Source organism: Marmota monax, unplaced genomic scaffold, assembly GCF_021218885.2.
Source record: "Marmota monax isolate L192 unplaced genomic scaffold, Marmota_monax_Labrador192_F-V1.1 WCK01_AAM20220418_F8-fsc00037, whole genome shotgun sequence".
Taxonomy (NCBI): domain Eukaryota; kingdom Metazoa; phylum Chordata; class Mammalia; order Rodentia; family Sciuridae; genus Marmota; species Marmota monax.
The window spans coordinates 12,334,242-12,355,779 of record NW_026693245.1 but is presented as its reverse complement, the minus strand read 5'-3'; the positions used below and the strand labels follow the sequence as shown (position 1 = coordinate 12,355,779).

Below are 21,538 nucleotides of genomic sequence, written 5' to 3'. Positions count from 1 at the left end.
TTAGTTGTAGAAAATATGAACATTATGGAAAAGAATGTTAAAAATGTTTCCATGACCTAGAAATAACACTATTGACATTTTGGTGCATTTTTAAAAAGATTTTATTTTATTGATTCTTAGTTATACATGACTGTAAAATCCATTTTGAAAAAAATTATGCAAGTGTAGGATGTATCTTATTCTAATTAGGATTCCATTCTTGTGGGTGGGCATGATGGGGTTCACGATATTTTCTAAGTGTTCATTGAAAAATTATGTAAGATTCATTCTACTGTCTTTCCTATTCCTATTTTGATTAGAAGGTTTTATTGAAAACTGATTTTCAGGAGAATTTAGATTCTACTTAGTATTAGCAATTTTACAATACACTTTTTTTACAATGGAGAAAATTATTTTTTAAATTTTTTTTAAAAATTAGTTATACATTTAATTTAAAAGTTAAATTTAGTTTAGTTATACATTTAAATTTAGTTATACATGACAGTAGAATGCATTTATGCACTTTGATATATCATACATATGTGGGATATAATTTCTCATTTTTCTGAGTGTACATGTTGTAGAATCATATTAGTCATGCAGTCACATATATTCATAAAGTAATAATGTCTGTTTCATTCTACTGTCTTTCCTATCCCCACATCCCATTCCTTCTCCCATTCCTTCAATTCCTTCTTCTCAGTCTAAGGTAATGCTATTCTTCTCTTGTACCCACCCATCTTGTTGTGAATCAGCATCCACATATTAGAGAAAACATTGGCCTTTGTTTTTTTCTGGATTGGCTTATTTCGCTTAGCATGATATTCTCCAACTCCATCTATTTACTGGCAAATGCCATACTTATTTAAAGCTGAGTAATATTCTGTTGAATATATATAACCACATTTTCTTTATCAGTTCATCTATTGAAGAACACCTACTTTAGTTACATTGTTTAGCTATACTATAGTAATACAATATACTTTTTAACAAAGAATTAACAGTATTATCTTGAAAATGACAATTTATGCTGTTTATAGCTATATTTGCCGTTTTACTGATTGTCTACTTTTGTGAGGTTGTGCTAGAGTTAGCACCCAAGAACAAACTGGCTTCTTCCAGAAATCTCTGCAGTATCTGCTCCTCCTTGATTGGGTTCCTTTGCATTTATACCATGCCAAACACCAACTAAGAATGAGTTCTCCATGATCATTTCTGTGAGTTATTCAGTTTCAGGGAGATCAAAACTGGGTTTCCTCTATCACTTGTGTGATATCATCTGACCTTTGCCTGCATTTCAAATTGCTGAGAATGAAGCAAGCTAACTTTTACACTAGGAACATGAGAAACAGATGAAAAACAAAGTCACTGATATTAGTTTTATTTTCCTTTCCATTTTCTATAAAAGTAGAATCTCTCGTCCAAAAACTAAACCTAATGTTTATTGAAATATTAATTTAAAAGTATTATAAAAGGAAACAAAAATTAAATCTACAGCAAAAACAAATGTTCTCATTTATTGAAATGTCTCTGAATTTATGGATTTTTATGGATATGTTGTACAATAGCAGTTAAGTGTGGAAAATCCTGTCATTCTACTACCAAGCAGTTGACTGATGCATAATTTACCCAGAGTTTGCCTGCATCAAATAATTCAGAAAACATTACTAAGACTACACTGGAATAAAACCTCATAGTTGACAGTTTTCATAGCTTAAATGGAAATTGATTTTAATAATTAATAATCTGTGAATATGTCTTTAACATTGAATTTTTATCATTAATTTCTTTGTTAGTAAAATTTAAGAATTAAAATTTATTTTGTGTTTTGCACTACATCTGAAAAAAGAAAAATGCATTGTCTTTGCCTGCACTAAGTCCACCCTTTAAAAAAAAAAAATTCCATAATGGGTTGAGGCTGTAGCTCAGTGGTAGAACACTTGCCTCACAGGTGTGAGGCCCTGGATTTGATCCTCAGCACCACATAAAAATAAATATATAAAAAGATATTGTGTCCACTTACAACTAAAAAATAATAGACTCCAGAAAATACACAGAAACTTATAATCTAGTTTCAAAATAAGCCAGAATACATTAATATTACTTATATAACTCTTATTTAATGTTATGGTGTTAGGTACACCAGTATTCACTATAAAATTCTTTCAACTTTCCAGTATTTTTGAAAATGTTCACAATAGATCAGTTTTAATCTTATTAACATTATTGATATGCTTTAATGAGGAAAAACAGAAGCAACAACAACAACAGAAAACCTTACCATCACAGGTTTCAGAAATGTTTTTCTGAGGTGAGATTCTTTCCCTATTGCATGTGTCTGTCAGGAGATACCAGGGCCCTTTGTGCCCTCAGTCATTAAGCATTGAATTGGAACCACACTAGTCTTGATTAAGAACTTCTTCATCAATGCATCTCTCCCAATACATTCCTAGTTAATCAGAAGATTTGACTGTTGGAAGACAACTATTTCCCCTGAGTAGGTACCCCTAAGTGAGTTTCACCAAGAAGATCTCAGTTGCTTTAATGTTTGTGATCTGAAAAATCAATTTCTTAATTTTTTTTTACAAATAAGAATTCAAGTTACCCTCCATCTTTATATCTTTTATAGCTCTTCTCTTCCTTACTACCTTGATATTTTTTAATATTGTGAACCCAATTCAATTTCTTAAATGCCTAAAGTTTTTGTTTCTGGTGCCCTCAGCTTTCTAGGTTCTCTTGGTATAATTCGTAAATGATCACCAGCTTGCAACTGGCTTGGCACATGGCACATTGTCAATACTTATGTGTATCTGTGAATGGAAGGGAGGGCAGAAGGGAAAATGAAGAAGGAATGAGATGGAGGTGAGGGAAGGAGTAAGGAAGGAAAGAGGAGGGATGGAGGTGGATTGGCTGCACTTCCTATAGATACTAGCTTATGAGGCTGTATCTTCTAACTCTGTTCATCTCAAAGGATTTCATGACTTAGTTAAAGCCATTAGTAGAATAGCTAGGAAAAATACTTGCTATCCCAAACATTTCCTTATGATCTACTGCTTAAAATCCCAGAGTTATGGTTTTGTTTCTTTGATGACAATTTGCTTTATTTTCAAGTAGAAGTTCAATCCTTTAATCATTAATAATGTACATCAAATGAAAGTAGGTCCAATTTAAATAAGAATTTTGCTATAAATGGTTCTACTTTATATTTTCTGACCAATAAAATAGCAATTATGCCTTCTCAAATTTACTTCTACATTTTTAAGACAGTAAGTGTACCAGAAGGAGGCTCCAATACAGAAATGACTTATTCCCTATAAATTAGAGGTGAGCTCCAGTTTTAATCAAGGTCTACTACTTACCACACATCAAATTTGGAAAAGTCACTCAGTTTATTTCTATTGAGCCAATAGAAATAAATTTAGTGATGGCATTAGAAGCAGAAACCAAAACCTGCCCTGTTGCCTTATTAATGGCCTAATTATGTAAATTTCTATTACAAATTTCTTAGGTAGTTTCAGGAGCTAGAAAATGGAACCCTAAGTTTTACACAACCTATTACAAAACAAGAACAAATAACAAAAATAGATGATTTTCTTTTACTGTAACTCAAAGACACAGATTTCTATTTTATCCTATCTAGTAAATTGCCACTCTTGGTTGGATGGACTGAATGGTGCTTATATTTCTCCTATGTGTAGAATATTCAGAGGGAAAACACAGGGCAGTGTGGTCCTTAACAAGGCTGACATCACTCTTCTTCAAGCCTTTCCTGTCACCAGGTCCCTTTATTTTTCTGTCTCTGTAACTTTCCACTATCATTCTGGAGCCCACTCAGTACTGCCCAGGCTCACAGACCAATCTTGTCCCCAGAATTCAGAATTTAAAGAGCTTGGATAAGTTAATTCCAAAAGAGACACAATTTAGAAACTGGCAGGACTAATTTGGACTCACAGCTCCACCATATATTAGTTTTGAGGTAACAGCCAAGTTGCTTAGCCTTTCTGAACTCAGATTTCTCATCTATAATGTGGTGATAATAATGTCCATCTGAGAGTTGGTGGATTAAAGCAGATTATATAGATCTCATACCTGGTGCTGGTCCCTTTTTCTGTGATTATCCAAAACCTCCTTTATGATCTAACTCTCCATGAAAAAGGCCCTGACCTCATTCATTTCTTCACTGACTTATATTCTAGGACCATATTAGTTGAGATAATAGGTTTTATAATCAGAGAACTTCAGTTTTAACCTCAGATCTGGCACCCATTTATAAGTTTGCTCACAGAGGCAAGTTACTCCTTACTTTGCAAGGCTCTATCTCTTCAGTGGTAAAACAGAATGAAAATAAAATGAAGCTCATAGATAAATTTCAGGAGAGTCATACATGTATTTTATGCCCTCATCCAGAATAAACACCAAATAAGTAGGTGATACCATCATAGTAAAATGAGAAATCAGAAGTTACCTCGACCTTCAGGTCAGGTTTGCTCAGACTCAGTCAGAGGCCAGGAAGTATCAGTGTGAGAAGGGGATCTGAGGGTGACAGGCCAGCACCAGTGCTCCCAGGTGGCAACTTTGAAAACCGAAAATAATTCTAATTATGAAAATATTCTCCATATCCCTAACAGACAACCAGATTTAGGGAGGTATTGAACCCTGTCATGGAAAAATGTTCATGGCACCAAAACCGAACACATGAGAGTGTTGTTATTTAGGGATTCTTGGTATTTAGGGTCTTTTTTCTTTCTCCTGAGGGAGTGATGTTTTGTTTTTATTTTGTTTTTTTTTTTCTTCCCCTTGTAGCCTGGTAATTCCATCACTGCTTTTTCTTGTTTGTTAACATAGTTCTAAAAAGCTGGAAGAAGCCATTTCTGTCCTTATTTGGTGTGTGGTCAATTAAGGAGAGGAGCATGAGTTGGATCCAGTGTTGCAAATGCTTTTCCAATTAAAACAGTCTATCTTCAGGATCCCATAAGTTTTCAAATTTTTTAAAAAAGTGTTCTTATATTTAAGAGATGCCAGGATTTTGAACAATTGCGAAAATTTCCTTCAGCTAATTTTAGTAGAATTCTTTGCTTTTTTTTTTTTTTTTTTCCATACCAGGGATTGAATCCAGGGGCTCTTAATCACTGAGCCACATCTCCAGCCTTTGTTTTTTTATTTTTTATTTTGAGACTTTTTATTATAGTGAGACTTCACTATATTGCTAGGACCTCACTAACTTGCTGAGTCTGGATTTGAACTTGTAGTTCTTCCTGTCTCAGCCTCCCAAACTGCTGGGATTAGTCATGCGCTACCATGCCTGGCTTTCCACTTAATTTTTTTGTTTTTTAGTTCTTGTAAATGAAATCCATAGAGGATTTTAATGTTTTAATGCTGCAAATAAAATATTAAAACTTTGTTATAGGATAAACCTTTAAAATCTAATAGCTGATATTCTACTCTTACACACTATGATAAAATGATTTCAAATAGAGAAAAAACAGTTACCCATAAAAACTGAAGACTAAGTTTTTTAAAACTCATAAAATGGTGCCCCTACTTACTGTGCTCATGATGTAACCAATTTTAGAGGACAATTTTGAAAACTGAAAATAATTCTAATTATGAAAATATTCTCCATACCTCCACAAAAAGGTTATAAATGTTGTTGGTAGTAGTACTCTAATTTTATGTGTTTTCAGAATGATTTTATATAAATTGCTGTGTTCATTTCTCTCAAAAAACTCTTTGCGGTGGTTCTCAAGTGGTAAGACTGAAACTCAGCAAGGTCAACCACCGGTGCTCAAGGTCATATGGCATGTTCATGGCATAACTGTGGCCCTAATCTCTGATCCCCTCTATCAGTGCTGTCCTGAATGTTTGACCAATGATGCTGTATTTTAAAATAAAAATTATTTGGATTCAGCACACTAATTCATTTGGTCAAATTGATAACTGTGGTTTTTCTGGTTTTGCTATTTTCTTTATTTATTGCAACAGTCTTGGCTTTTTCTGAAGGAGCATCTAAGGAAAAAGAAATTAAATAATTGGACCTGAGTTATCTGTTGTGAAATCTTTTGTCCCTATTGAGGTACATAAAAAAATATAATCCTGGTGATGCATCTTATTTGAAAGAATCCCTGATAATATTGATATATTCATTTATTAAACAAACATGATTGTAGTTTTTATTTTTCAATGGTGACATGTGCAAAAGGAAGTTCAGAGTGCTGTGGAGAAAGCACATGGTCTGGAGCAGCCAGGAAGGCTTCAAGGTGGAGGAGGCTCTCAAGATGAAATCCCATAGTCACCCTTTCACGCACCTTCCAATAACTATGGAGGATTTTGTTTTGTTTTGTTATCATACCATATTCATGAATACAATCTTGGAAAGAAAGAATTTTTCTGACTCTGAAAATATTCACATATAGGGAATTACACAATCAGAAAACTACTGATCCCCAAAGACCTTTCACATACATTTTTTTTTAAAATCAAGTTATCTCAAGTGATTAGCTCAGATTAATTTCAAGACATTTAAAGCATTTTATTCTAGAGATATTTCCCACTGAATAGTCAGAAAAATTCCCAAGACTTTGTTAATTACTTTATATATACTTAATAAACATCAAAATTATTTCCTTCCCTCCCATTTCTTTCCTTCAACCTCATTTATCCAAGTATTTAGGAGCCCCATTGCTTTATTGAATAGAAAGGGTTTAACCTATTTAATTTTTAGTGTGTAGTAAATTTTTTGTTTGTACACCTGTTTTCTATACAATTAGGTAGATAAAAACATTTGTCTCACACTCCACAAATTTGTTGATCTTTTCTTGTATGTTTAAGCTTGTCTTTTGTTGGTTTTTCATTTTATTTCTTAATGACTTTAGCTTTTGAATTAAATTTATTTCTGTTTGTGTCTTGGGACATATAAGAGTAAGCAAAATATGTTTACAGTTACTTAAAGCCGTGTGCATGCTTCTTAATGGCCTCAAGACTGCAGGGTACCTTCTAATTTTTAAATACTCCACTGCATTCCAGGACATAAAATAAGTGTCCCTCATTTCAGAACATGGGATAATTGACCGCTCAGTCAAGTAGACTCACATAAGGTTTAGAACATATATCTGAAAACAATGCAAAGAAAATTCTAGAATTATTTTGTAGGACATCCATTTGTAGAAATAAATAACTGATTATATAAACTATAGCTGAATTATAATTTAATGTCAGTGTAATAAAAAGGACTTTAAAAAAAACACCATGACTCGTACTCAAAGAATGTTAGTTTTGAGAAGTGCACAAATTCAGCTGTCAATCTCTCTTTCATCAAACTCTTTTGCAATGGATCACTCTGAAAATACAATTATTAGAATGATACTCTCATCAGATGAAGCTAATAAATAGTAGTCTATCATTTTCTTCCATGTTAACATTTACTGACTTTGAGTTTGTGACCAGCAACTATTTCAAAATACTGCATTATCCTGAAACCCATCTATCTGCCTTCTCTGGTTTCCTGAGGCAATGTATTTCAACATAACGAAACCCCACTAATGTAACTTTTTTTTTCTCTGAAGATTAGCTTACCCCCTACACACTCATCCATCCCTGTGCCTGTCAGTTAGTGGCCACTATGTAAATAAATGAATGCCTATGTGAATTCTGTTTAAATTCTCTCACTTTAAAATTTGGGAGCTTCAGTTGAATTTATAGTAGCTATCTCCTATAAAGGAAATTCTGAGTTTTGTATTAGACACTAAAACCTCAATCTATCATTTGTAACATCTAGAATCTTGGATAACAAATCACAGAAACAGTCAAGATGCAAAAAAGATGCCTTATTTAGAGCTCAGCAGAACATAAGATTTGTTATTGGCAGGAGGTGGCATTTTGTTGAGGTTTTAGAAGGTGAGGAATGATGTGGCATAATGGCTGGATGCTGCAGTGTTCAGATCTCTTGTTTCTCTGGGAAGTAGGTTTAATTTTCAACTTGTAAAAAAGACTTTTTCTCAGAGATAAAGTCTTACCCCTTGCCATTTAGTCATGTTTTTACTAAAATTATTTTGGAACAATAAGCTCTTAATAAAGTGACAGAAATTAAAATATTGAAGATATTTCTATTTAACCCTTTTTCTACCCTTATAACTGTGGAGTAATAGCTATAAATAGCTGGTTGAGATATAAATGACAGCAAAGGTTCATCCTAGAAAACATTTTACTTAATTTTTTTAAAAGGTATTTTTCTGATTATATAAATGCTTATATCTCTGAAAGTTTCTTCCTAGTCCTTTGAAACAGTATTGACATTTACATTTGAAATCAAATCTTAACTTTGTTCATGATGAATCTCAGAAATAATTTGCTTATTACAATAACCTCATCAATGCCTGTAAACTAAGAGAGGTTATGTATAACTGTACAGAAGAAATGAGGAGGCAGTGTGTGATTTTTAAGGAAAAATAACATTAACATGGACAGACATTTTTAATGTCTATTCCATTCATATTAGGATAAAGGGCTAAAGTTTCCATTTTTCTATTGATAAGCTCACACATTTTCATTTTTTTTTTTCATCTTGCTTAACTGTTCAAGAACTATTTTTGGCAATAATGAAAAAATATAAATTTGCTTCTCCTTTCTTGTACAATTTTCAAAAATGTGCATTCTTTAGTAGCATCATCCTGGATTATTATTATGCCCTTATATATTTTTAATTAGATGTTAATTAACAGGGCATTCTTTTAGAATATAAATTGATAAGGAGATATAGACAATCATGAGTGAAAATATTCATTGCTTGGGTTAGCCTGGATGGGAAACTGGTTTAACAATAAAAATAGTATTTTTCGGACTTGAAAGTTGTCTATAAGGACTGTAGCTTTTACTGTCAGATACCAGTGATGCTGTTTCACTTATAAAATTTAAAACGTCACTGGATAGAACAAAATCTGGCTATTTTCCTGAGATGCCAATACCACCCCACTGCTCCCCTGGGGCTCTGTTCTCCCCTTCCCTCCATACCAGTCTACCCCTCCCCGCAGCCCTCAGGGCTCCTCCCCTTTTTACCCACTTGACCAGTTCTCTTACACTGTCTGCCTTTAGTCTAAGATAAAGCCATTCCCTAAACAGGAGTTGTTAACTAAACACAAATGTGTTAATTCTACTAGGAATGTTTGCATCCTGTAAGAGCTGACCCAAAGTGGAAATTCAGTAGTTCTACAGGAGTGAACTGCTGAGAGGAGAATTTCATACATGAGAGGGGCAGATTGCTTAAGTATAGGCACCAATCCTACACAAAAGCCAAAAGGCAGTTTGTGAAGCATAAAAAATATTGCAAGTTGAGTCTGAGAGAATGTGTTTATTTTTGAACTCTCAGCTCCTCCAAGGCTGTTGCTGTTCAGGGCAGTTCTCACTCACCCACTCTCTGGGAGCCCATACGTCAGATAACAAAGAGGTGAAACTGTAAAAATGTTTTCTATTACTCATCCCCAAAGCTGATACAGAGCCCATAGCATTCTCAAAAACCCCTGAAGTGCTGGATGCTGTTGTGAAATTAAGCATGATGTTTAAGGTCTTCATCTTTTATTGAACGTTCCGATCCCCTTTGGTCTATAAGAGATAGATTGAGTTTTAGGTGTCTCAAAATTTAGCATGTATAGCAGTGTTCATTGAGCTCATGTCTTGGACAGTTTTTTCCAGTGCAGAGTGGGTTAAATTCACTCTTGGGCACTCCATGCCTCTCTAATCTTATCCTGGAAAAGGAGCTCTGCCTTGGTTTACAGTGGAGGTCACTGGCGGGGCAGTGTTTGGACAGGGACTGATGGAATTATGCTGCGCTGTTAACATTAAATGCCACTTGCTGGTGGGGGCTGATGACGACATTGGGGTCCTTTGACTCCTCGAGTACGATATCTTGAAATACATGCCTCTCTGAGATGTGGCTAGACTCATAAAACATGCAAAGGACTCTCTTTGGCTTTCATCATTTATTTAATTTGAAGAAAGGTTGTTTTAAGGGATTTATCAGAGAGTTAAGAAATGTTTCTAGGGAATAGAAAATGGACAAGAAAATTGATTTTTGTTGTCAAAGTCATTGCATTACAATTCACCCTCCAAGGTGACACAGCATCTCCTGGAGGGAGAAGCTGCCAAACACTTTGAAAGTGATCTGTTTTCTTCTCACACTGACTTGCAGGGAGACACTGGTATTTTCAAAACAATTAAAACCTTTGCAGAAAGTTTGCCAATAATTATGTTCATCCATGTTTCTAAGACAAGTTGTGATAAGGAAAATAATACTTGGCAGCTGAATGTGTGAAATTTAGAAATCTTTGTTCAATTTCCCAGTCTTAGTCCTATATTTATTTATTTTTTCAACAGAACCCTGTGTTTACAGTTTTTAAATATTCACACTTAGTGTGAAACTTCAAAGACTTCAGTCATACCTCCTCTCATGAGTGTTCATGTGTGTGTATGTGTGTGTGTATGGTGTGTGTGTGTGTGTGTGTGTGTTGTGCTTTTCAGGAGTGGCATGTAACTATGTTGTTTAATCAGGACAATATTTAAAAAAATTTTTTCATGGGATTGTTTCTCACATTAATATTGAGATAGAGTCCAAGTGAAGCAAGCTCTGTCGCAAAGGGCAAGTGTCATGCAGCAGGAAGTCCTGGCGTCCCTTCTAGCCCTGCCTCAGCCAGCCTGCTACCTCTCTGTCAACGCATACCACCACACAAGAAGAAATGCCCTCACTCAGCCACAAGTGCCTCCTGCTCCCTTCGGGGCCCTCCAGCCCCAGGGCCCTGCACCAGCTCTGACTTCCTGCTGTTGCTGTGGATCTTGGCACCCTCTTTCCAAATGGCGTTTGTTTGGGATCCTCTGGGAGCCACAGTACCAGGACCATCTCCAAGAGCTAAATCAAGATTTCATTTCTCAAAGTCCTACAGGTATCGTGCTTTCCTTTCTGTAGCTAGGAAGGATTTTTCATCTGCCTTAGGCCCCTTGCAAATAAACCTTTGCCTTATGATTTAGTTCATAGGTTGGTTAAATTGCCACTATATGAAATAAGATCTAAGGTATATTGAACCTTCAAATAGTCAGGGCTATGTACAAACCTGCTGAAGTAAAAGGAAGTTGACCAGATCTAAAAGCTTATTCTGAGAGTTAAATGGTAAACTTAGAAACTAGCATTCATATTACATTATTGTGATCTGGAAGAACAAATGTACTAACTTGCCTAGTACATTGATGTCATCAAAGTGGTCATACTAACTTTAACTCTATCAATATTTGGGAAAGGGTTCTTCTTTCATTGAATGAGCAAACAATGGCAAAAACAATTACTATACTGTTGTTTGGGTGTTCCAGAGCGTGTTCACGTGGAAAAGGTGAACCTACCTCTAAGTGGTAATTCAGAGTTTTAATCTTGTTCAACAGAATTAGATATCACAAGTTCTAAATAAATACTTTGCTAATGTTTTGTTTCCAAAGATTTCTCTGGAAATTATGTGAAAAGTCTCAACCCTGTGTCTTCAATAAATTGTCAATGGCTTTGTTCTATATCAAAGTTTAGCTTATTTTAACCAAATAAATAGTAAGAAAGAAAAAAAAAAAAACCTTTGACTTCTTCTTTTGCTTGGGTGTTCTAGATATTTATAAGGAAAATATTGCCTCTTCATGATTTTGTGTTTCTAATTGATAAGTCAATATTACTGGTAGCTATTTCAGTAACAGTAAATAGAAGTGAAATTCTTTGCATACTCTCAAGATTAGATCTTTTTACAAATTTGTTCTGTTTAGATATATATGACAGTGGAATAGATCTTTTTTATTTAGACCAAATATAGTAATATTAAAAGCTGCCAGTCCTATGTAGAGGTATACACTAGATTTGAATTAAAATGTGTTCTGATTTGTCTGCACAAAAAATTAAAAATTTGGATTAACATAAATCATAAGGGCTGGGGATGTGGCTCAGTGATATAATACTTGCCTAGCATGCATGAGGTTCAATTCCCAGCTCTGGAAAAAAAGAAGGAGAAGGAGAAGAAAAAGAAGTCATAAGATTTATTTACTTTAAACATTAAGGAAGATAGTGCCATTGTAATTTTTTTAGAGAACTGAAAGTCAGAGAAATTAAATTATAAAATTCACTAGTAACAATACACAAACTTTGACAACAGATAGTAAACATGAATTGCCAGCTAAATGTATAAATAGTACTTCCATTTATTTCCATTTTAGAGCAAAATAAGTGTCATTTTATTATATTAATTTGTTATAACTATGAAATTTGGATGAATATTAGAAATTATTTGCCTACTGTATGTTTTGCACTCTACTGTATATGATTTTCATGTTTATTAATTGCATTTCACTCTTTTGAACTAAGCTATATGCTGAGAACTTATCATCAAAGATTTATTAGTATTACTGTGTATATTTCCAATGGATTGTGGCTTCTAAGCTCTCCTCATCACTGAGATCTAATAGCCAGTTTCTTAGAATCATAATTAAATAATTGATACATAGAGTAAAATCAATACCTTGATGGACTAATGAATCTGAAAAATACCAAGCAGTACAGATTTTAAGTTCTGTGTGATTCACAAATATATTAAGAATCTTGCCTTTTTGTTTTGGTGAAAAAGTTTTCTTTTCCTTTGTTCAAGCTCTAGCCCTTCCCAAAATACATGCACTGGTGCAGCTAAGGATGAGTTAGTTTTTCATATATTTAATGACAAGCTTCGTTTGCAACAAGATTAAGTGGTAAGGATGATGTCTCAAGTAGCCATTGTTGGACCAAACTTGGGAGACTTCATTCCTTACTTATTTCCTCTTCACTCAAATCTTAATTGCCTGCAAAATATTTATTTTGATTATTTACACATACTGTTTTTATTGTTCTGAATCTAATGTTATCTTCCCAGTTGGACTGCCAACACTTTGGGGTCAGAAACTCCCTTACATACAACAGGAATGTCATTAATGCCTACTTTGATGGAGCATTCTGCTAAACTCTCTTATCTGGAATGACTGTATTATGTCTATTGGCATGGCCAACTTGTTAATATGGTGATGCCTATCCCAGGTCAACACCTGAATGATAGGTTAGGGAGATAGGAAATCTTTGAGCTTCCTGGTCTCACCTTTCCAGAGGGGTCTCACCTTCCAAAAGATATTATGCATTCAACCATAGCAATATGCTGGAAATAATGAAAAAATATGTTTATCATTTACCTATACATTTTTATCATACCATAACACCTAAATGCAATATGAGTCCATGTATAAATGTAGATGTACACACACCCACACACACAAGCATGCACATGCACATACATTTAAATGTGATAATCATCTTCTGAATAGCAGTTTTATTGCATAACATTTCTGGAATTAGATGCACTAAAGAATTTCATGTGAATACTTAAAATGCCCTCTGAGTTTACAACCGTCTTTTTGTATTTGTTCATTTCCTTTTTAATATACAAGATCCTTTAAAACATGAAAGTAACTTAAGCTAATCTTGACCTTTGCAAGGCTTTGGATGTGATTCCACTGTTGAAGCAACTGAAAGAACTGGACATTAACCAACATTTCTTCATTGGATTTCTCCCATTTAAGATTTTTTTTTTGCTTAAGAACGATATGTTATATTTTGTAAAATCGAATGTACCTAGAATAGTGTCATTTTTCTTTGAATATCAAAAGCGTATTTATGCATGATATTGTTGGTGCACTTAACTTTAAACTGGAATATTTTTCTTTGTTAGTGCTTTCCCTCCCTCGTAATGTTCAGGCTAAAGAAAAGCCAAGTCTATCAGACATGAAATTCAAAGGGTCTGACTTGGTAAAGTGATAACATAAAACATATATATTTGGTGAGTGTTGGCTCCTAAGAAATACAAAATTTGACAATAAGTAATGCCAAAAATAGATACGAAAGTTGCTTTTCAGCAATGACAAGTTTTCTTCTTTTGTTAGTAAAATATGTATTTTTAAGAAGCCAAATTTATATACAGCTTATTTATTTATATACAGCTTTCAAGTTATTTTGGTTTGATGCAGAAATAGAAGAAAAGAGAGAAAGAGAGAGGATAGGAGAGGAAAGGGAGTGGAGGGCTTGTGGGGAGGGCTTCATAATGAAAAAGCCTATTTTCCTCTGTGGAGTGGAGAGTCAACTATGTTTAAGTGCTGGCTTCACTGTTAGATCTGGGGCTCTTCTCACAAAGCTGAGGGCTGTTGTGAAGGATAAATCACTGATTGGTCACCAAGATACATGTTTAAACAGCCACCTGAGTGAGTATCTGTCTCAGAGGAGAGAGAGGAGACTGACATGCTCAGATAATAATGTCAGTGAATTGTGTTTGTGGTTTAAATTTAGCACCAAGAAAAAAATGAGGGAAAATGTGATCTGGGAAGCACAAAAACAAACAACCAAAAAAGTCAAAATGTTTAAGAAAACATTGAACAGAATTTACCCCTCTAGAGCTGTTCCTGTCTTCCAATTGTGAACTTTCTGCTTTGTGTCTTCTCAAAAGAGGGATATTCAAAGGGCAATTTTTTTTTCATTGTGACTATGGGGTGGGTGCTATGCAAATAGAGGGAAAACCTTCCAGGGTACATCTAAATGTAGAACAGAGATGATTCCATAGCATCCCACGGACCAGAAACAAAAAGTGTCTTCTAGTTTCTCACCTCTTATACTAAGAGGGGTCATGAGATGCACAATAAAATTGAAATGCTCAGAAAATCTTCCAACCTCATTTTTGCAAATTGTGTCAACATCTTTTCCTCCCCAATTTTTTAGCAGAGCTGCTAAGTTGGTGATTCCTTAGGTGTTTTGAACATGCTTGTACCACTTGCAGTTGCGGGGAATGAGTAACATTTTCCAGTGGGATACAGAGTCAAAAGCAGACACTCTGAATGTGGCACAAATGATTTTCTGGCAGTGAGAAGAGAAAAAGCAATATTGACATATATATGCCTCATTTTCTTTATCCCTTCTTCTGTTGAAGGGTACTTGGATTGGTTCCATAACTTGGCTATGTGGATTGAGCTGCTATAAGCCTTTATATGGCTGCATCACTGTAGTATGCTGATTTTAAGCCCTTTGGATATAGACTGAAGAATGGGATAACTGAGTGAAATAGTGGTTCCATTCAAGTTTTCTCAGGAATCTCTATAATGCTTTCCAGAGGGGTTGCACCAGTTTGCATTGCAGTCCCACCAACAATGTATGAGTGTACCTTTCCCCCCACATCCTTGCCAATATTTATTGTTAATTGTATTCTTGATAATTGCTGTTCTGACTAGAGTGAGATGTAATCTCAGTGTAATTTTAATTTGTATTTCTCTAATTGCTAGAGATGTTGAGCATTTTTTTTTTTCGTATATTTGTTGATCAATTGTATTTCTTCTTCTGTGAACTGTCTGTTCAGTTCCTTTGCCCATCTATTGATTGGGATATTTAGGTTTTGGTGTTAAGTTTTTTGAGTTCTTTGTATATCCTGGAGATTAATGTTCTGAGGTGCAGATGGCAAAGATTTTTTCCCATGCTGTAGGCTCTCTCTTCATGTTTTTGATTGCTTCCTTTATCATGAAGAAGATTTTTAGTTTCATGCCATCCCATTCCTTGATTCTTGATTTTACTTCTTGTGCTTTAGAAGTCTTATTGAAGAAGCCATAAAGAATGAAATATGGCATTTCCTGGCAAATGGATGGAACTGAAAAATATCATGCTAAGTGAAATAGGCCAGTCTCAAAGGACCAGAGAGACCGAATGTTCTCTCTTGATATGTGGATGCTAACCCACAATAAGAGAGAGTAGATAGGGGAAGATTAGAAGTTTATTAGATTAGACAAAGGGGAATGAAGGGAAGGGAGGGGGGAAGGAATAGAAAAGACAGTATAAAGAATTGTTTATAACTTTTCTTTGCTTGTAAATGAATACACAACCAGTATAACTCCACATTATGTACAAACATAAGAATGGGATCCTAATTGGAATGAGTTTTACTCCATGTGTGTATAATATGTCCAAATGTACTCTATTGTCATGTACATCTAAAAGGAATAAAAAATTAGAAGTTTTTAAAAAGCAACATTAGCTTCAAAAATATCTAAATTGTCTTAAATAATCTCTAAGAAAGTTAGACTGAAATCTGTAAATTTGAGCTGGAGACTTTTTAGTAGTGGATATAAATAGGATGAACAGCACAGTGTGGTCTCAGAACTGTTGCTTCTTTGCTTCTACCAAAACCTCAGTAGGGACACCACAAGAGGTTGAATCAAAGCTCCCAGTGTCCACTAGAAAACGCTGGACAGATCCCACATCTTAGAAATGGAATGAGTGCCACGCATGAATCAATATACTAGGATATAACTTTATAAGTACCACAAGTATCTTTTTGCACAGCATTTCTTTAGTTTTTAAATTTTTTCCAGATGGAACATGTGTGTTATCTATTGTTTGCAGTGTCCCCGCCACCACACTTATCTCGTTCTATTCTTTAGGGAAAGTGGAGAGGATGGATACAATTACTGTCAAATAATCGAGGGAGAACTGGGGATTCAGGGGACAAAGGCCACATATGTGGTCAGAAAGTCTGTATCAAGAATAAGAAGAGCTTCTTTGAGTTACCAACCAGTGTTCCAGGTGCTGTGCACACACTGTCTCCTGCAGGCCATCTTCCAGAGCAGCGCTGGGTGGTGGGTCTAGCAGTGTCACCATTTACCAGTGAGGAAGCTAGGCAGAGCATAAGAAAGGTGCCCAAGGATGAACCCGGGCAAACTGCCCTAGAACCTGGACCACTGCACAGTTCCTCTTCTACCTCTGGTTTCCTGAGAAGGCCCTCTTGTCACTCCACAAAGAGGATTCCATGATGGGAGGTTCGATTCTAATAGGCTCGTTGTCTTCCTCTGTTGCACTTAAAATCTTTCTCTGAAGAAAGAACACCTTGTAATTTAATGTAGAAAATGCAGTGAAGTAATCCATTAAAATATAAACATATTAAAAATATCTAAATTATCTTCAAGTCTAATTACTAAGAGCTGAAAGTAGCTTTAAGCATCAAAATACAAGCTGTGTTTTTGGGTTTTGGTCAGTGCTGTTGAACTCAGGGCCTCAGCCATGCTAGCAAATGAGCAACATGCCCAACCCTCCAAGATATTTCTTACGTAAAAATAAGAAGGAAGGGATAAAGGATGGAAGCGAGGGAAGGAAAGAAAGAAAAGGGAAGGGAAAGTGGAGAGGATGGACACAATTACGGTCTAATCCATGATTTTATGTGGCTTGCTTCTGTCTTCTCCCTGGATTCTGCTTCATGGGCTTCCATCTGGCTCATTTCATCTGGCCAAAAATATTGGACATGTGGTTGAGTTTTACTGCCAAATGTTGCTCTTGGGCAGCTGCTCAGAGCAGCCAGGAGGTTTTCTGAGCTAGATAGGTTATCTTCATTCTATGTTGTACCTATTCATTCTATTGGCATTATCTTGGCTGATACTATCTTTCTTTATGATATTCCAGATTGAGAGTAATGTTGGCTAAATTGACAATGAAAAATAATTAGCAACAGACAACATTTATACAAAAGAATAACAACAACATTAACAATCATTGTACTTGTTCAACATAGTTCTCGAAACACTGGCCAGAGCAATTAGACAGACGAAAGAAATTAAAGGCATAAAAATAGGAAAAGAAGAACTTAAATTATCACTATTTGCAGGTGACATGATTCTATACCTAGCAGACCCAAAAGGGTCTACAAAGAAACTATTAGAGCTAATAAATGAATTCAGCAAAGTGGCAGGATATAAAAGCAACATGCATAAATCAAAGGCATTCCTGTATATCAGCGACAAATCCTCTGAAATGGAAATGAGGACAACCACTCCATTCACAATATCCTCAAAAAAAATAAAATACTTGGGAATCAACCTAACAAAGGAGGTGAAAGACTTATACAATGAAAACTACAGAACCCTAAAGAGAGAAATAGAAGAAGATCTTAGAAGATGGAAAAATATACCCTGTTCATGGATAGGCAGAACTAACATCATCAAAATGGCGATATTACCAAAAGTTCTCTATAGGTTTAATGCAATGCCAATCAAAATCCCAATGGCATTTCTTGTAGAAATACAGAAAGCAATCACGAAATTCATATGGAAAAATAAAAGACCCAGAATAGCAAAAACAATGCTAAGCAGGAAGTGTGAATCAGGCAGTATAGCGATACCAGACTTCAAACTATACTACAGAGCAATAGTAACAAAAACAGCATGGTACTGGTACCAAAACAGGCGGGTGGACCAATGGTACAGAATAGAGGACACAGAAACCAATCCACAAAACTACAACTATCTTATATTTGATAAAGGGGCTAAAAGCATGCAATGGAGGAAGGATAGCATCTTCAACAAATGGTGCTGGGAAAACTGGAAATCCATATGCAACAAAATGAAACTGAATCCCTTTCTCTCGCCATGCACAAAAGTGAATTCAAAATGGATCAAGGAGCTTGATATCAAATCAGAGACACGCCGTCTGATAGAAGAAAAAGTTGGCTACGATCTACATACTGTGGGGTTGGGCTCCAAATTCCTCAATAGGACACCCATAGCACAAAAGTTAATAACTAGAATCAACAAATGGGACTTACTCAAACTAAAAAGTTTTTTCTCAGCAAAAGAAACAATAAGAGAGGTAAATAGGGAGCCTACATCCTGGGAACAAATCTTTACTCCTCACACTTCAGATAGAGCCCTAATATCCAGAGTATACAAAGAACTCAAAAAATTAGACAATAAGAGAACAAACAACCCAATCAACAAATGGGCCAAGGACCTGAACAGACACTTCTCAGAGGAGGACATACAGTCAATCAACAAGTACATGAAAAAATGCTCACCATCTCTAGCAGTCAGAGAAATGCAAATCAAAACCACCCTAAGATACCATCTCACTCCAGTAAGATTGGCAGCCATTAGGAAGTCAAACAACAACAAGTGCTGGCGAGGATGTGGGGAAAAGGGTACACTTGTACATTGCTGGTGGGACTGCAAACTGGTGCAGCCAATTTGGAAAGCAGTATGGAGATTTCTTGGAAAGCTGGGAATGGAACCACCATTTGACCCAGCTATTCCCCTTCTCAGTCTATTCCCTAAAGACCTAAAAGAGCATGCTACAGGGACACTGCTACATCGATGTTCATAGCAGCACAATTCACAACAGCAAGACTGTGGAACCAACCTAAATGCCCTTCAATAGACGAATGGATAAAAAAAAAAAAATGTGGCATTTATACACAATGGAGTATTACTCTGCATTAAAAAATGACAAAATCATAGAATTTGCAGGGAAATGGATGGCATTAGAGCAGATTATGCTAAGTGAAGCTAGCCAATCCCTAAAAAACAAATGCCAAATGTCTTCTTTGATATAAGGAGAGTAACTAAGAACAGAGTAGGGATGAAGAGCATGAGAAGAAGATTAACATTAAACAGGGATGAGAGGTGGGAGGGAAAGGGAGAGAAAAGGGAAATTGCATGGAAATGGAAGGAGACCCTCAGGGTTATACAAAATTACATACAAGAGGAAGTGAGGGGAAAGGGGAAAATAATACAAAGGGGAGAAATGAATGACAGTAGAGGGGGTAGAGAGAGAAGAGGGGAGGGGAGGGGAGGGGAGGGGGGATAGTAGAGGATAGGAAAGGCAGCAGAATACAAAAGACACTAGTATGGCAATATGTAAATCAATGGATGTGTAACTGATGTGATTCTGCAATCTGTATATGGGGTAAAAATGGGAGTTCATAACCCACTTGAATCAAAGTGTGAAATATGATATATCAAGAAATATGTAATGTTTTGAACAACCAACAATAAAAAATAAAAAAAAAAAACAATTATTGTACTTTATGGAGAAAAGTAGCATGAGGTTGGAGCTGACTTTGGGTTTGGATACAAACAGACCAAGGTTTAGTACCAGTCTAGAACAACTGGGCAGTTTTCCTAATCTCCGTGAACTACTTCCATGTCTATAAGTGGAAAACCTACATCAAAAGATCATTGTTAAGATTAAATATAAATATACGCACAAAGACAAGTCTACCTAACACCTCTTTTATAGCATTTTCCAAGTTTTCTTTATCATTTCATGAATTTTATGAGGCTCCTTTTGTCAAATAGGTTTAGGAGTTTAACTGGCATCATTGGGACCACTCTTAGTTATAGAAGCATAAAAATCCAGCAGACTTAGTAATCTTGTAAGTACCTTGAACATACATACAGTCTCACCTTGGAAATGTGGTGTACAGAAGAAGCTGAGAGCTGCCTGGCTATAGAGCCTTACTGCTTAGTTTAAATTTCCACATCCTACTTACAGTTATGAGACAATGGGCAAGTTACTTACCTTCATGTGCCTCGTCTGTCTGCAAAACATGGTTTTGTGAGGATTAAGTATTTTAGTCACGTAAAGTACCTGGTGCACAGACAACACTAAAATAAATACTAGCTCTTATGAATAGCAAAAGGTAAGCTATGCCTTGGTAATGATTTTTAGTATTCCTCCCCTCCTGAGGATGGCCTAGAAGGATGTCTGGACAGAATGAGTGTCTGGTGTATATATATTGAATTAAGGACTAGCTGCTGTTTTCAGATCTCTGACTAGTGTGGGGACACTCTACTTTCTTGTGCCACATTCATGGGAAAAAGGTTAAAAGTTGTAGGAACCTGAGGATTCTCTTGGCCAGAGCAAGAACACCCAGTCTGTGTGCTTCTATGGAAATCTTTGCTACAGTTCCTCAGCCCCTACTTCAGTCCGAATCGCATCTAATTCAATACCTTCAGTAAGATAGCAAGGGGAATATTGGGGACCCACTTTTTGCAGATGGGGAGCTCGGTAAGGGTCATTATTGGGCAACAACAATGAAAAGACAGGTTTCTGAATAATAGAGAAACTTTTCCAGGTAAAACTAAGCTCAGACTTTTTTCTTACAAGTTGCAACAGAGTTATTATAGGAGGGATTACTTTGTAAGCAACATTTCTACAGAGGGCATTACCTGAATTTTTTAATAGTGAAAGAAAGTCACATGTCTGGCTTCCTAAAGCACTTGTGATATGGGGCTGGGGTTGTGGCTCAGTGGTAGAGTGCTTGCCTAGCATTGGGTTCAATTCCCAGCATCACATATGAATAAATAAAATAAAGATCCATTGACAACTAAAAAATATTTTTAAAAAAGAACTTGTGGAATGAATCAAAGTAGGTCAAAACAGAGAAAGACTGAAAACACAGATTATGAGGGCTCTGTACTATCAAGATAGCACATGGAACAAGCCTAGACAGGAAGATATAGAAATTTGTGCTGTTGTCTTGAAAGTACTGATGCTATGAGGTAGCCTGTGGACTGTGGACAATATATTGCTTAATTCTTGTGATAAGCCTGTAGGATTTACCAATTTATTATCCCACATCTCCCACCAGTCCATTTCAAGTTGCAGAGGTCACTTAAGTGTGGAATTGGGGCAAGAGATACATAGCACAAGTGGTGTTTTCACATATAAATTGAA

General features: G+C 35.6%; 1 protein-coding gene across 5 annotated transcripts in view; it reads left to right on the top strand.

Annotated features, from left to right (window-relative positions):
- Positions 1 to 21,538, top strand: part of Pde4d (phosphodiesterase 4D) — an 816,241-nt gene that overhangs the window by 482,281 nt on the left and 312,422 nt on the right. Inside the window, exon 1 of one of the 5 annotated variants that reach the window (XM_046456225.2) lies at positions 455 to 10,907. The exons of the other annotated variants lie outside the window; for them this stretch is intronic. Within the exon in view, the coding sequence (XP_046312181.1) occupies positions 10,819 to 10,907 (89 nt within the window). The 5' untranslated portion in view covers positions 455 to 10,818. Of the gene's footprint in view, positions 1 to 454; positions 10,908 to 21,538 lie in introns of those variants that run through there. 5 annotated transcript variants of the gene reach the window in all.